Source organism: Tubulanus polymorphus, chromosome 9, assembly GCF_964204645.1.
Source record: "Tubulanus polymorphus chromosome 9, tnTubPoly1.2, whole genome shotgun sequence".
Classification (NCBI taxonomy): domain Eukaryota; kingdom Metazoa; phylum Nemertea; class Palaeonemertea; order Tubulaniformes; family Tubulanidae; genus Tubulanus; species Tubulanus polymorphus.
In genome coordinates this window covers 6099658-6115918 of record NC_134033.1, presented here as the reverse complement: position 1 = coordinate 6115918, position 16261 = coordinate 6099658, and the positions used below count along the sequence as shown (strand labels likewise).

Genomic DNA, 16261 nt, shown 5'->3' with positions numbered 1-16261 from the left:
AATGATCTTTATTGAATTTTACTAATATACATGAAATATATGTTTCTATAACATCAAAATGACAACTGATGGATTATAAATGCGTCATATCACCGAGCAGTTAATATAAAAATATCTTCAGTAACGTTTAAAAATTACACAATCTCTTAAAAAAAGAATTCACATCTAGGATCTTTTATGAAATGCAGTTTCAGGAGACCATTCATAAAGTACGTACGTATACAGGGCTATATAGGTAGGACCTTGCCATCTAAAGTATCCAATTGGCATGTATGTAGTTAGCTTTCTAAACAAAGCGTAAGCCCTTGATGAATTAAAATGTAGTTTCACTAGTGGTATTTGCCTAGCTTATTTGACCAAGTGGACGTCAAAATCAGTTACAATTTCGTTAACACCATAAAAAAGCGTTACTGGCTAAGTCGATTGTTTGCACAATGAGAGACCTGGGGCCAGTTGCACAGACGTGACTTAAGTCCAAAAGTGGTCTTAATTCTTAAGACTGGTCTTAAGTTGTTAGATTAGCTATAGAACTAAGTTGGTCTTAGACTGGTTTTAAGTCTAAGCCATGACTATGCAACCGGCCCCTGGTTATAGCGAATTCGGATATGACAATTAAATTGAATATTTCAAACCTAGAATTTCATCCCAAATTTGTTGATTTCAGTAATTCCATACTGGATAAAACAAAAACTTGGTTTTAACTGAAGTTTGTTGTAACTAAGTTTCACTGCATATAAACCACTACAACAAGCGGATTATCTGATGCCCTCAAGTTCAAATGTACATGTAGAACTGTTGGTTATAACGAACAAACTTAAGGGTTCCCTGACATTCGTTATAACCAGGTTCCACTGTAATATGACTACTGGCACAGGCGTAGTGCTCGACTCATATTTAAGTGAGCAATATATATGAAGGAAATTCCTTTTTCTTTTTTGCGGAACATACTTTATCAACGGTCCCCGGTACTACTGATATAAAACACTTTGATTATCGATGCAAACATTAGTAAGCTGATAACAGCACCGATTAAAATGCGAAATCATTTAGCTCAACATAAATCAATTACAGCAATACAGAAAATATCAACAAAATCCTGTTTCACGGAAAAATATATTTTCAGTTTTAAGCGCTATCGGTTATTTCACATTTCCAACAATTCACTGTCACTTTAACCGTTTTGAGCAACCCCTTTTTCATGAAACCATGGATAGTCAGTTCAGCAGTTGTGGATCTAATTATAATACCCTTGGCACCGGTTCCACAATTAACAGATCTATAATTAACCAAATGTTTCATTTTACGGAGTGATACTTGAACTCTGTAACTCAGCTCATGTAAGTTGAGTTGACTGAAATTGTGCAGACAATGTCGTTTAAAAGTTGGTTGAAGTAAATAGGAATTCTTTGATTGCAATTGAAAATGAACTGTAGGGTCTCGGTACAACTGTTTTCCCTAAGAAAATTTTAGAAATTAAAAGCGTTTTCCGAGCACTCAGAGCGATCTTGAACGACTATTTATTTTGGAAGGTAATGGCTAGTTCCAATGTAGCATATCCTCATTCAATCACATTCAGCATCTCATGCATTACGGGTCAAACCCTGAATTATTGCAGTTAAAATGCGCCGATGAATGCTCACTAAAAATCATCTCAAGTGCATAATATCTGAAGGCGTTAGCCACACACGCGTGGCAACAGTAAGTAGGCCTATATACATTACTACTGTTGCCGCACACGTGTCTGTCTGCAACCGATCAATAAAATACATACACATCGTAGTAGTAGATTCAAAATCACTGTTGCAATGAATAGCATTGAAATGCGATACGCGACGATAAGTTAAACACTGAATGCTGAACGCTTTTACGGTTCACCTGATAACCAATTGCGCCAAACCAGTTGAGTGAGATCAACATCCCCCCCCTCTTTTACATCATTTTTGGGCTATCAGGAAAATTGATATTTTTCAATACCAAAATAAACCGCGGATCCGCGGGGAATTCTCATCTCAATAATCGATGAAAATACTGTATGTTGAAATACTTTCATAATATCAACTCAGATAGCTAATTCGGACACATATTTACAATCCGAAAAGGTCCAACTTGAGCAGAGTCTACTGTAAAACATCACCATTTCTATGCGTTATCGTTCGAAGAACTTCCCCAATCAATTCACTAACTTATTCAAATTTTTCGCTGCACTCTCTTGAATGCCTTTCTTGAGAATCCAATTCAATTCAAGGCATTTTGAACTATTTTTTTGAAATTCTATAGCCGTATCCTGCTCAAAATCAACCTTGAGAGATGGTTTGAGAAAATATGACAAATTATCTGAAACACTGCGGTCCTTATTCGTACCCAACGGAGTAAGAAATGTGACAAACCATCTGATGACAATTTACGATATCGCGACTGTAGCACCGCGTTTCTTTTCTCTAACAGCGGCTTTACGACAGACATCGACCGTTGCGACTTAAACAAATCGTAGATTACGATTCACCGTGACGACTGGTCCACCACCGAGCGGTACCATCGGTCCGACGGCCTGATTCACGTCCGCAGTCGTGATGCTCATCAGGTTCTGAATATCAGCCGTTCTCATCTGCCGACGTTCGGCAGCCGTCTGCTTCTTGGCGAACGCGCCTTGCGCAAGTCGACGTTTCTTCTCCTGCAGTTCCAGCATTCTCTCCTCGACGGAGTCTTCGATGATGAACTGAAAAATCGAACGTGATTTTTTTTTTTTTTTCATATAAATCCGATCGGATCCACGCGTGGCAATGCTGTGTACCCGACCTACTAGGGCCAAGTTTTGTAAAACCATTCGGATTAACCGTCACTACCATATTTATTAAACCAGGGGCATGAGATGGGTGGGTTGTTGGGTGTGGAAATAACCAAGTGTAAGTTATATCAAGTACTATTTGTTATATCCAGTATGAAATGACGTTTCATATTCTAAATTTTTGAGGAAGCAAAGTATTGGGGGCTAGAGAATTTAAGTTAATCAACTGAGCCGAAAGCTCCACTGCGCACTAATGACACTTGGCGGAACCCCACCTTCAACAAGAGGAATCCTCTATTGCAGCAGCTTTGTCCTACGACACACTAAGAACACATAGTGGATCATCGATGTATAGTCTTTACCTTAGTGATGATAACATCTCGAGTTTGTCCCAACCGGTGACAACGATCGAAGCACTGTTCCTCCGATGCGGGATTCCACGCGGGATCGAGCAGAAAAACGCGCGACGCCGCCGTCAAATTCAAACCGACGCCGCCTGCTTTCAACGACATCAGAAATATCGTCGGCGACGCCGGGTCGGGGTCGGAGAACACCTCGATCGCGGTCGTGCGCTGTTTCTGCGACATCGTGCCGTCAAACCGGACGAATTTGAAGCCGTTCGTGCGCAGCGGCGTTTCCAGCACTGTCAGGTACGACGTGAACTGCGATACGACGATACTCTTCAACGAGGCATCCTCTTCTCTTACGGCGAGCAACGCTTTCATACACGCATCCACCTGCAACGTCAATAACACTTAATAAAACATCGACATACGTAAACATTTTCAGGTAAGAGCCAATCTTATTAAGTCCTTCACCCCTTTCAGTGTGTCTATACTTACAAGTCTTTGCTAGTACACCACATCCTGGTGTATTGATGTTAATAGTAATTAGGTTTTATCTCTAATATTATGTTTCTTATATTTATTAATTATATTTTTCATCTGTAATTAGTGTTAATTATACCTCTTTTTAATTGCTTGTTTATGTCAAAATACTTGATTTTACCGTAACTTTATCAGTAGCAAACAATTTTTTTTATATATATGCTGAATAAAATCTGAAAATTTGAATTCTATTAAAAGATAGTAGCACCTGTGAAACAGTGAAATTACAGTAGATAACCATACAACGCGTTTGGTGTTGACGAATTAAAGTGGTTGCCTGTTAATGCCATTTAACACACTGGGGTGGACTTTTTTAGAATTTTTCAAATTATATCCAGCACTTTCTTATATTAACCCATTAGCACTCAAGCCACCCGTGTCCAAACTGCCTATTACTCCTCACGCCGCCCGAATCTGCCCAGACACTTTTTTCGTATGCTGCACAAAAACGGTTCAAGTGGGATTAAAAGCCAATAGCTAATGATAAACTAGGCACCTGTTCCATAGTCCCATTTATTAGTTTCTTTTTCTAACCCCTGGCAAGTGAGCCTCTGTAGATATAGTTTATATAGTGCTGCCCTCTACTGAACACGTGTACTCAGTCGGCCATGATGTGGAAGGAAAACACAATAGATGGTGAAAGTTTTCCTCAATTTTGGTGGTAAAAGCCAATATTAGTTAGCATTTTGTTGCTCAAAATGTAGTAGTTGATTAGGAGCAGTGGTTTGAGCTGAATTGTAGCCTGTCAGATGGTTTGATGTAACGTGTGAGTGCATAGAGCCAGATTTCGTTTTGGCAACCAGCCAACCAGCAGACTTAGTTTTTCATCTGCCTGGATTTCATACATGGGCTGGAGAACGTTATGATTTTTTAAGATTTAAGAACAGGCCTTCTCCGTAGTTAGGTCTAGGCCTACTAGTAGTTATCAGTCGTCGTGTATTTCAACTGATCAACGTTTTCTTTTCCGTTCATTGAACGTGATGTGTTTTTTTGTGAAAGACTAGGGTCCGTGCCAAATGACCCCGTCTAGTCTATTCAACATGTGAATATATCTTGCGTTATTGGTATTAGATGTGCTTCGAGTCGATGACGATGATGTCTATCGTCTTTCCATTCGTGTATTAATTCGTGAAGAATTAATACACGAATGACGTGACGTGACGGTGTTCATTCGTCAGACCACAGAGGATTATCAACCTTTCGCGTATTTCCGTGTTTCTGGACTTCGCGTTTCCGGATTTCGCTTTTCCGTACTTTGCGTTTGTGTTTGCGTACTTTGCGTTGGCGTATTTTCGTGTTACCGTATTTCCGCGTTACCGTATTTCCGCGTGTCGCAGATCGCCGAACAGAACTCATTGTGAACCTTTTACCTGTCTATTGTAAATGTATATTTTCTATTTTCTTGTACTGGCAGCTGTCTTAGATACAGTTTAGTTTAGATTAACAATTAAATATTCCAACTTAAATCATGTGTGTGTGTGTGTCGTTTATAGGTGTTGTTTGATCCCAGTGGTTTTTAGGTTCTTCTACATCGAACAACACCCAAGTCCTCGAAATACCGTACAGGAAACAACATCCTCCTTTTTCAATTTCTAGAGTATGTGCATGACAGATCTGAGCGCTCACTTCAAATCCAAGTAAGTTTGGATGAATTTCGGGGGCCATAAGGACACGATTTTGGTAGCCCGCCTCATCAAATCTTACATCATATGAAAGCCTTGACTATTTACAACTAACCAACACTAACACCCCAGTGAAGTTCATTACTTGTTCCTTATTCCTTATTCCGTTACTTATTGAGAATTCATCTCCCAATAAGGAACAAGTAACATGTTACTTGTTCCTTATTCAGATTTTCTTGTTACTTATTGAGAATTCATCGCCCAATAAGGAACAAGTAACTTGTTACTTGTTACTTATTCAGATTTTCGTCTTTACCGGTTCAATTTTCGTTACTTATTCAGAATTCATCGCCCAATAAGTAACAAGAAAATCTGAATAAGGAACAAGGAACAAGTAACATGTTACTTGTTCCTTATTGGGAGATGAATTCTCAATAAGTAACGAAAATTGAACCAGACAATTCTGAATACGTAACAACCCTCTGCGGAGGTCGTGAGAGATCGCCTGTCGGTTTTTTGGGGGATATTCGATACCGGAGGACGTGCCGATACTAAGACCATAACGCCGCGCGAATCGATTTATGGTTTTTAAGTGATGATAGAGACGGAAAAAACATATACATTTCGAACCAGTAACGAAAGTTGAGCTGGTAACGACGAACTTTGAATCGGGAACAATCAATGGTTTATTGATTAAATGGTTGGCTCTCGCTCTCGCGGTCGGCACACGTGGTAACGCAATCGTGTTTAGACGTCTGGATTGGCTCATCACCTGGCGATTTGTTGTCAAGGTCGAGGTCAAGTTTGTTTATCAGCAGAGTAGACATAGTTACGTAAACTACGGCATAGTGTATACCAGCGCCACCTGGCAAATAAGTAACGAGAAAATCTGACTTGTTCCTTTTTGGGAGATGAATTCTCAATAAGTAACAAGAAAATCCAAATAAGTAACAAGTTACTTGTTCCTTCATGGGAGATGAATTCTGAATAAGTAACGAAAATTGAACCGGTTAAGACGAAAATCTGAATAAGTAATAAGTAACAAGTTACTTGTTACTTATTCGGCGATGAATACTGAATAAGTAACGAAAATTGAACCGGTAAAGAAGAAAATCTGAATAAGGAACAAGGAACAAGTAACATGTTACTTGTTCCTTATTGGGAGATGAATTCTCAATAAGTAACAAGAAAATCTGAATAAGGAACAAGTAACATGTTACTTGTTCCTTATTGGGAGATGAATTCTCAATAAGTAACGGAATAAGGAATAAGGAACAAGTAATGAACTTCACTGGGGTAACACTAACTTGTAATGCAGATTGAGCTATTCGGTATCGTGATGAACTTGGATTTTCCCTTGAATTTTCAGAGGAGTAATTGACACTACATAGTGAAATTGCCGAGTGGTTAATTGGTGGGCGAAGGTTTGACCGATTCAAACACAGCCAGCTTTTACCCCTCTAGTTCTAGACCCGGTCCCCCTGCAGGGTGGCCACTCTCCACACTAAATGTTAAGAAATGCAGCATATCAAAATTTCCCAGATTGTTTATTCCTGTTCCCATTATTTCCAGGTCAATGGCCACCCTGTCCAGAGTTTTCAACAATTCTATTCATTTATGCTTGTCACTTGCTACACTACTAGTTCATACAGACGCTGAGAAGTGGCAACACTCAGTGGTTTCATTAGGTCAGCCGTAAGCTGAGCCTATTACTATACACATGGAGCGCATTTAAATAACATGGTTTCCAGAGCAAAGGCTCTTTGAATGTGCAACTGGGCATATATTCATACAGATCATTCATTAAAGCATTATCCATTCTCCAAACTCTACGTAGCTGAATTTTGAAAGAGAGCCTCGTTAAAATTCATATGAGCTTTTTCGCGAATATCTGATCACAAAAATATTGGTTTTGAAAGCAAAGACTCCGCTATGATTGGCTTAGCCGCAGAAATTAGCAGGTGTTCACGTGAACCCGCAGTATCGTCTACAGTTTTCCTTCCGGGTTTTATTTTAAGATCTAAAATTGTATTTCAAGATCGATTTCTGTGAAAGCTTTTAGTTGATTTGGTTTTTGGGAGGAATATTTTTATTAGCACCACAGAAAATATCATTGACCCTTGTGCAAAGTCCGGGAAAAATTGCTTTTTCTCAAATCGGATAGATGACCTTGATATGCTAATTAGCCATGTGCTCAAACTACAAATTCAATCAAATTTCATTCTGAAAAAAATATCAAATCCAATTCAATTTTGTTTTATTGAGCAAATTTCAGAAAATTAATTTCTATTCCGCATTAAAATGAATAAGGACCAAGGGAAAGATTTATCTGAGGTATTTGTTCCTGTCTGATCCAGTCGCTGTCTGTGCTACTTTAGTATTCTATGATTGTATTGTATTGTGTAAATTATTAGATATTGACTTTGAGCTGGGAGTGTATTTTGACAAATTTAACGACAGAATGCATCATCATTTGCCATTTTATGAAAAGCTGACAGGCTGGCCATAGTGCCCCTTGGGGCTCTCGTTCAGCTACCTAGACTACGAGTGGCAAGAGAGGAGGAAAAGAAACAGGGAGCCCACTTTAATTCGACTTGCTTTTTTCACGACTATTTTCCGACATGCATGTTGTTTTCCCTGACTCCATCTGCTCAGGATCTGCTAAGAATTCTATCAATTAACTGTAACAGTCAAATCCATAAGCATGGACAGAAACTTTTTGATAATACACGCAATCTAGCAATCACAAATAATTTCACGCACCTTCTCATTTTTTAGGCCACCCTGATAAACCTTGAGCCAGCTAATAACACTTGGTTGGGGTCAGTCGAGGGGAAAAATTCCTCGAATCAGCTATTAATGCACTCAATGAGTTGATGAATCTAAAGAAATAATCAATGGCATTTTCATTCCCTTTATCAAAATTCAAAATTTCTTACCTTCGCACTCGAGTGCCATGGCCCATTGTCGGTTTGTATCACGACCGGTTCCGCCGGCCTCTCCGATTCGGGCGGTACATTCACCAGCCTGCGTTCATCAACCGGAGCCCGGCACAACGGGCACGGTCCAGATGTGGCGCCGCCGTCAGCCGCGCGCAACGCCCCCACAATGCACGCACGACAAAACACGTGCGCGCAATGCGTGATCACCGCGTCTTTCAGCGAGTCCAAACAGACGGAGCACTCTTCGTCCGACCCGGAACTCAGAACGGCCAATAAGTTATTGATAAGTCGCTGTCGTAATTCCGCCTCCGGTACATCTGCATCATCGGCGCCGCCGCGCGACGACGCCGCCAAATCTTTCGCCGTCTGCATCGATACTTTTGCCGCTTTTGTCACCAAAAATGGGTGGCAGCAAATCTGACGCAAACGCAGCAAAATTGTCAGCACTTCGCCATAGTGATGCAACAACGTGCCTTGGCGGCAGTAACGGCTGATGATCAACCGGCCCTCAGTGTGCATCGCGTCGTAGATCTTACGCTCCTCGTCGGACAACGCGATCGTCTCCTTGACAACGGTGCGCGACGGCAAGGCGACGAGCGGCCGACCGTCGACAATCTGGTTCTTTGTGCGACGCAACGCGACGTTCGTCATCAAGTGCTGCACGCGGCGGAACGCGCTTTCCTCGCCACGCGTGATCGGCCGTTCGATCGTGCGACTCCACCACGTGTGATCAGTGAATGGTTTCACGCGCAGGAAATTCATCAACGACCAGAAATCCTTGATCGAGTTCTGAATCGGCGTGCCGGTCAACACCCACCGGCGTTCGGCGGTCAGGTCGACGATCGCCTTCGTCTGTTGCGCTTTCGGGTTGCGAATGATGTGACCTTCGTCGAGCACGACGCGCAGCCACTTGACCTCATGCAGCGGCGACTTCGTCATCGTTTTCGGGTTGTTCGCCTCGCGCCAGTCGGTCGCCAGCGTCATGTACGTCGTCAGAACGATGTCCTGTTTCTCGAGCAGCGCGACGCGTTTGCACCGCTGCGGGCCATAGTACGAGTAGATCGCCAGGTGAACGCGCGCATCGACGTGCTCCTCGAGTTGATCGACCCAGTTGCTCAACACCGACAACGGACAGACAATCAGCGTGCCGCGCGTGCCGAAATGAGTCGCGCGGCCCGACGCACTGCCGCATAATCCGGTACTAGGCGTCGAAATCGAATCATCGTCCGGGGTCCAATTTGTTTTTCCCTTGGCATTTTTTCCTTTCGATTTGCCTTTTCCTTTACCCGCTTTACCGGCAGGTTTCTCAGTCACGCCAACCGAGGCAGAGGACTTTTCACTAGCGCCAAACGAGGCAGACGGTTTCTCGGTCACGCCAAATGAAGCAGACGCCTTTCGAACGGTCGCCGCGGTAATCATACCCGAAGGTGTCGCTTTTACCGTCAACGTTTTAACAGTCGCAGATGGTTGGGGCGCCGGTCTGTCGAATCGCGCGAACATCGCCGACACATCCGGCAAATCGAAATCGTCGTCGGAATCGATAACGTAGACGGGATCCTTCTTATCGCGACTCGAACTTCGTCGTTTATTCGTCGTGATCTTCGTCACGCTCACGTCGGGCGAATTATCGCTCGACAATACGGTCGGGGCGGCTACAGCGTCGTCCGACTCGTCGCTGATGGCTATCGGCGATGTCGTGCGCGGCGGGCCGTCGTAAATAACCTTTCGACGATCGCTACTATCGGTACCGTCGTCGCAAACGATTTCTTCGTTGATCGCCGATGGAACTTTCGACGAATCTAATACATCGAAACCGTTACCGTAGACGACGAGACTCGTCGCGGTCGCAGGCTTCGTCGAGTTGATGAATTGCACATTTCGATTAGCACCAGTTGACAATGGGAGAGATGTTTTGTCTTCAGCTACAGAATGTGAGTTGGTTGAACCAGGTGTTACTAGCTCGGGTTGAGGGAGAACCAGATTCGGTGAAGGCAGATCCAATACGGGTATAGTAGTAGTTCGCGATGAGACAGGTGTAACTGTTTCGGGTTTAGGAAGAACCAAATTCAGTAAAGGTGGATCCAATACAGCAAATGTTGAAGCTCCCGATGAGACAGGTGTGACCGGTTCGGGTTTAGGAAGAACCAGATTCGGTAAAGGTGGATCCGATACAGCCGGCGTAGAAGCTCCTGATGAAACAGGTGTAACTGGTTCGGGTTTAGGAAGAACCAGATTTGGCAAAGGTGGATCTGAAAGAATACAATCAATGAGATTTTTAGGATGGTAAAACCTGTGCAATAGATAGCATTGAGACTGCTGTGGATATTTCACTGAGTTCAGGGGGCCGGCTGCTCAAAGGTTGGTTAAACTCTTAACCGTTGGTTAAGAAATTATCTACCAGTTATCTCAACCAACCATTGAGCAACCGGCCCCAGACTTCCTGTAAACATTTAGTGTTGGGACTATTTTTTCACCCTTAGAGCAATCAGACAATTAATTTTGGTCACCCCCAGCTAGAATCACTGTTATGATTGTATCATTTTATCTGTTCAAGCTAAATCCATTTAACAGAGGCAGTCCAAGATCTGTGTCTACATGAGTCATTATCTAAATTACACATACCCTTGTTTAAAACTGTCCATAATTTAATGGTGGAATAATGATGATTACTAGAACGATAACCACACTCAAACGTGGTGAACGGATAGTAAGATAAAAGTTACCTGACGATGATCTCTAGGGTGAGGTCGAAACGTCGTGTCTTATATATATTTTAGATTTAATAAATAAATTATTGTTTTTAAATTCTTTTAATCTGTAGATAGTGGGTTTTTATCTTATCATGGTGATTACTAATTGCCTAATTATGAAGACTTGAGCCAAATGCTCTACAAACATACATAGTATAGACACTTCACAAATCAAAATTCACAAGACTAAACTTTGAAAATGAGACTGACCAAAAACGTAAGTAGAAAATTTTCAGATGACCAAGATCCTGAAATACCAGGAGTTTTCCAGGAAAAGCCTATAATAACCCTGAATTTCCAGGAATACCAGGTCTTGGAATTGATTTTGCTCAAATCCCAATCTGAATTCAAGAATCTGAACTTAGACCTGTGGAACCCGAGTCGAGGGTCAGTCACCCAGCCATGATGTCAGAATTACAATCATGTTCTACTGACCTGTTGATTGGAGGCCTGGAAATGACGTTTCGGTTTTTATAAACTTTTCTGCTGGTTTCCAGTCCTCGTCGTCTTCATCAGATTTCCTCTTTTTACGTCTCCCTCTGGTCTTTTTAGTCATTTCCGACTTGTCTGGAATATGCGTAGAATGATTCTCCGTTTCGCCATCGTCGAGAAATCGGGCCGGTTTCCGGGCATTCCTGCATGAGAAAAGGTTAGTTGAATTAGAAATGCAAATTGAGACTCAAGAATAGAGACAACTGAAGTAATCTGACAACTTATCTCATGACAAATTAACTGAGAGTTTGACTGTATAGTTGAAAATTGATCAATCTTGAATGTGAAACCAACTCACACAGCGGAACTTAAGTTTCACGTCCACGACTTTTTTGCTACTCACCTCCTTGGCCGAGACATCGATCGCGCTTCAATCGTCTGAGTTTTGACTGTCTGTGATTCATGGTTTATTGCTGACGATGTATTCACCTCGAAAACAGGCTTTGTAGCAGACGGGTTTGGTGGTCCTGATATCGGATCACTTTTTGTTGCCGACGGGTTCACCGAATCTGGCACCGCGCCAGTTTCAGTTGCAAATGGGTTTACCGGATCTGGCATCAAGCCAGTTTTAGCTGCTAAAGGGTTTACCGCATCTAGCATTGAGCCAGTTTTTGTCCTAGGCGGGTCTAACGAATCTGGCATCGGGACAGTTTGCGACGCAGTGTTTACGTCGCAAGAAGCTGGCTGCGTCGCGGCCGCCACCGGCAACGTTAACAATGTCTCTGCCGCTGCTACGACGCCTATTTCAGGCGCGCGACCTCGCAGTTCTATCTCTTTCGATGAAGAACTGGGAGACGAACTAGGGTTCGGCGACATCGCGTCCAACACGGCAGTACGCGTTGCAGACATGACGACTAATTCATTCGTTACGTTTTCTAATTCCACAGTCGACGATTGTGTCGTAGATGACACGATCGCGTTGTCTTTTTTCGATCGAAGCGTCGCTGTAACTTGCACTTCGAGTTCCATCGCACCGTTGACGTTCGCGGCGAGAGTTTTGGCCGTCGCTGTATCCACTAATGCGGTAGATGGCGCCACCACTGCCTCGGAAGTAAAAGCAATCGGTGTTTCTTCTTCATTTGGTTGTTTCTCTTTTCCGTCTTCTTTTTCCACTGAAAGAATGAAGAATTTAAGTGTGATATGAATGCTTTCGATTTTAAGACCAAGCGAATGAAAAATCTCGGGACAATTTTTTTACTTCCGATTTTAAAGTTAGATGAGATCAGTGTTCTCCGCACAGTGCGGCTCCCTCAGAAAATCAGTCAACCCTTATAAAATATCTGCTACCCCTACCAGAGTGGATGTCGACATTCTATCAATGCTGACTAGAGTAATAACTGTGGAAACCACGGGTGATTGTCTTTGGCCCAGAACTTCAAACTGTTCAATTTGTTCGCAATGGAATTAAGTCAGGCCATCTAAAATCTATGTCTCCGTTTGGCCCCCCTATGAATATTTTCACATCCGTTTATACCCGTTGCATTAGTTTATACAATGATTGACTACCACACAAATATTCAAGGTCCAATTCTTCTCCACGGCGACACTATTTGGTACATTGTTTCGTATCAATATATAGATAATTGTTCCTTTAAGATTCCAGCATACCGAGAACACTAGAGAGATCAGTTACATGAATACGACATTGTTCCTAAGTAGTTCATGAAAGTTCCGAGAGACAGATGGGAAGGTCAAGGATGGAGGCAAGAGAATAGATCCTAATAGACGGTACAGCTTAGAATTAACTTAATGAAAATTGCACATCATTTGCACGTTGAACGCTTCACGTTCTCGTCTGGCATTCCGATTGAAACGCGACGTATGCGCGATTGGAACGTGTTTTAAAACCGTTTCAACGATGTACACAGTACGGTATGCGTTTAATTTCAATCCTAAACACCAATCAATTTCTGTTTTAAACGTAAACAAAACGGAAAATAAACGTTAAGGGTCCAGTTCCACCGTTGTGAGTTAAGATTTAACTCATTGAAAATGAACTAACTTTAACTTTAACTCGGAGTTAACTCTAACTCACGACTTTGTAACTGGGCCAAGGATGTCAATTTAATTCTAACCGTAGATGGGAGAAGGGGAGGGAGAAATCTGCAGACGTATGCGTACCTGAATCTTCGTTATTGTTTTCCTCACCGCTGCTGTAAACATACTTCGCTGGTTTTCTTACAATTCTACAGATAAAACAAACACAAATTTTTTGTGAACAACCTACACAAAGGGTTCGTTCTATCAAACTCACATCACCACGATGAAGCCGAACGAACTGAAGCTATCTTCTTACGCCGGCCACAACACATCAGAAGGCGCGGTAAACATTCGAAGTAAAACACACGATCATAAGAATGAAGTCGTTTCTACTACTGATATTTCTGCAGATCTTCAGAGAATAAATGAGTAATTGATGTGGTGATATCGGGTCGTTACGTAGCAGACCGGGCTAGCTGACGTTAAATTGTAGTAGTTTCCATCAGGAAGGAGAGTAAATTTTTCACCAAACTAGGGGTCCAGGGACACCACGCCCACTTGGGAAGTGGTTTCCAATGCTCAACAATCTAACAATTTCAATATTCAACACCCCCTGATGACCTTATACAAAAACCAATGACCTTGAAACTCACCACAATCACAGAACATGTCAGCAATTACGATCTTGTAATTGATTGTGATAACAAAATATGCCTCGTTACCAATTTAACAAGGATATACTAAATAATTCTATTCAACGCCCCCTGGTGACCATATGCAAAACCCTATGAGCCTAACACTCACCAAAATCATAGAACATGTTATAAACTACAACTTTGCAATTGATCATGGTTACAAAATATACCTAGGTACCAATCTAATAAGGAAATACTAAGTTATTCTACTATTCAACGCCCCCTGGTAGAATAACTAATGCCTTTAAAACTCACCACAATCATAGATGATGTCATGAGCTACAACTTTGCAATCGATTGTGGTAACAAAATATGCTTAATATCAATATAGGTATCAATAGGTATCAATATAATGTGGAAAAACTTTTTCCCACCTACAAATGAGTACTGATGATATCAAGATGGCCGCCAATTGCGTCATAATTGGCCGATCACAAATACCTGCAATGAGAAATGGCAAACCAGTAGGAAGCTACAGGACCCAGAATTTGGGCCAAAAAAGCACTAAAAAGGGTCATAGGACGGCCATCTTGAGTCCGATCGACCCATTTTTCTTATGGTGATGGGCCCTTGGGGGATTCAAATATATACGAAAGATCAAGGTAATTGATCAAAGCATCTTCAAAATTTCCCTCAAAAAGTGTAAAAAGTGCAGATTTTGACAAACAACAATGGCTGCCAGTCGGCCATCTTGAATCTGACGATGCCAGTTTTTGGGCTGAAAATGTGTCTAGGGTAGATACATGTATAAACCAAATATCAATACATTACCTTGAAGCGTCTTCAAAACTTCCCAAAATAACTGGATTCCATCTACGGACGGACGGACATATGAACAATCGATAAATGGACTACTTGACTGTCAGGTATTTATTTCATGTCGTCTGTATTCATACCACAGAATATCGGTATGATACACTCGACAGCTGTGACTTTTACAATTAAATTTGCAGCAAAATAAAGAAATGGAACCACATTCTTGAGTGTGCGACTTGTCTGTTTATACGACTTATAGACAGAATTTTATATTATTTGATGAAGAAATAAAATCAAGGGATTTTGAAATTTGTAAGACTTTGATGAGTGTCCGAGTTACAGCGTGGCAGCTTATGCGAGGTCAACTGTATTTCAATATTTTTGGGAATAGTTGAGTTCTTGAAATGAGTAGAATCTACTTACTGAAAGCCGTTGTAGTGTGATCCGGATTAGGGATTAATCACCAGGGCAGTTTTGGGGCAATTCAGTTGCTAAAGGGTGAATGTTATATTTACAGGGTGATTCAGGGTTAAGGAGTAACTAACAGGCCAGTATCAGACAGTTTAAATGCACGGCTAACTCTTTAAGTAACGAAGTAAAGTAAATCAATAACAAATTTTGCTAGTACAGCGGTGTATCCAGGAAATTAGCCATAAATTTTGTTCTCAATTAAAAAATGGCCGCACCAGTCAAACATTGTTAAATATATGGGTTTATATATCGGGTTTAGAATAAATAACAACACAAGTCCCTCGATGAAGCTTCTATATATTACATTAGTAGCGAAAGCTCGTGCGTCAAATAAATAGTTAACCTATATAGTACTACTCGTGTCGTTATTTACTGAAAGGTTTATAAACGTTATGTTCAAGTGAGTCAACCAGAACAGACTTTCACAGAATATGATATGCATAAATCGAACCTTGTAGATCGTGATCGCGACGGTAAATTATACGGGTTGATTTTCATCGCCTCGTACGGCGCAAATGTGGGATCTTCCTTCCGCACTAACACGTTTCCATCATCATCGTCGTCGTTCATGATATCATCTTCGCCGCTGAGAGTTTTGTCATTATCTTCGATAACTACATCATCATCGCCGTCATCATCATCATCATCAATAATTTCACTGTTTTCATCTACATCTGGAAATAATATCGTCCGAAAGCGATTTCAATTATCAACAAACTCGTTCCGAGGAGTATCTACATTCATACAGTCAATGTCTGTAATAACGTCATTGCTGGCTTACGCAAATATTTTTCAGAGAACAAATTTGCTCGATCTAAACTGAAATTCAATGAAAACACCATGATTTATAACTCCAATTTCATTATAATGTCTTCTATTGG

General features: G+C 41.6%; 1 protein-coding gene across 1 annotated transcript; it reads right to left on the bottom strand.

Moving 5' to 3' along the window:
- Positions 1-46: 46 nt before the first annotated feature.
- Positions 47-15988, bottom strand: LOC141910879 (uncharacterized). Its single transcript, XM_074801742.1, has 7 exons — positions 15832-15988; positions 13600-13664; positions 11822-12590; positions 11422-11621; positions 8234-10485; positions 3148-3522; positions 47-2716 (listed from the first exon to the last, which is right to left on the bottom strand). The coding sequence occupies exons 1-7, from the start codon at positions 15948-15950 to the stop codon at positions 2477-2479; spliced, it is 4020 nt and encodes a 1339-aa protein (XP_074657843.1). The 5' UTR covers positions 15951-15988; the 3' UTR covers positions 47-2476.
- Positions 15989-16261: the final 273 nt, after the last annotated feature.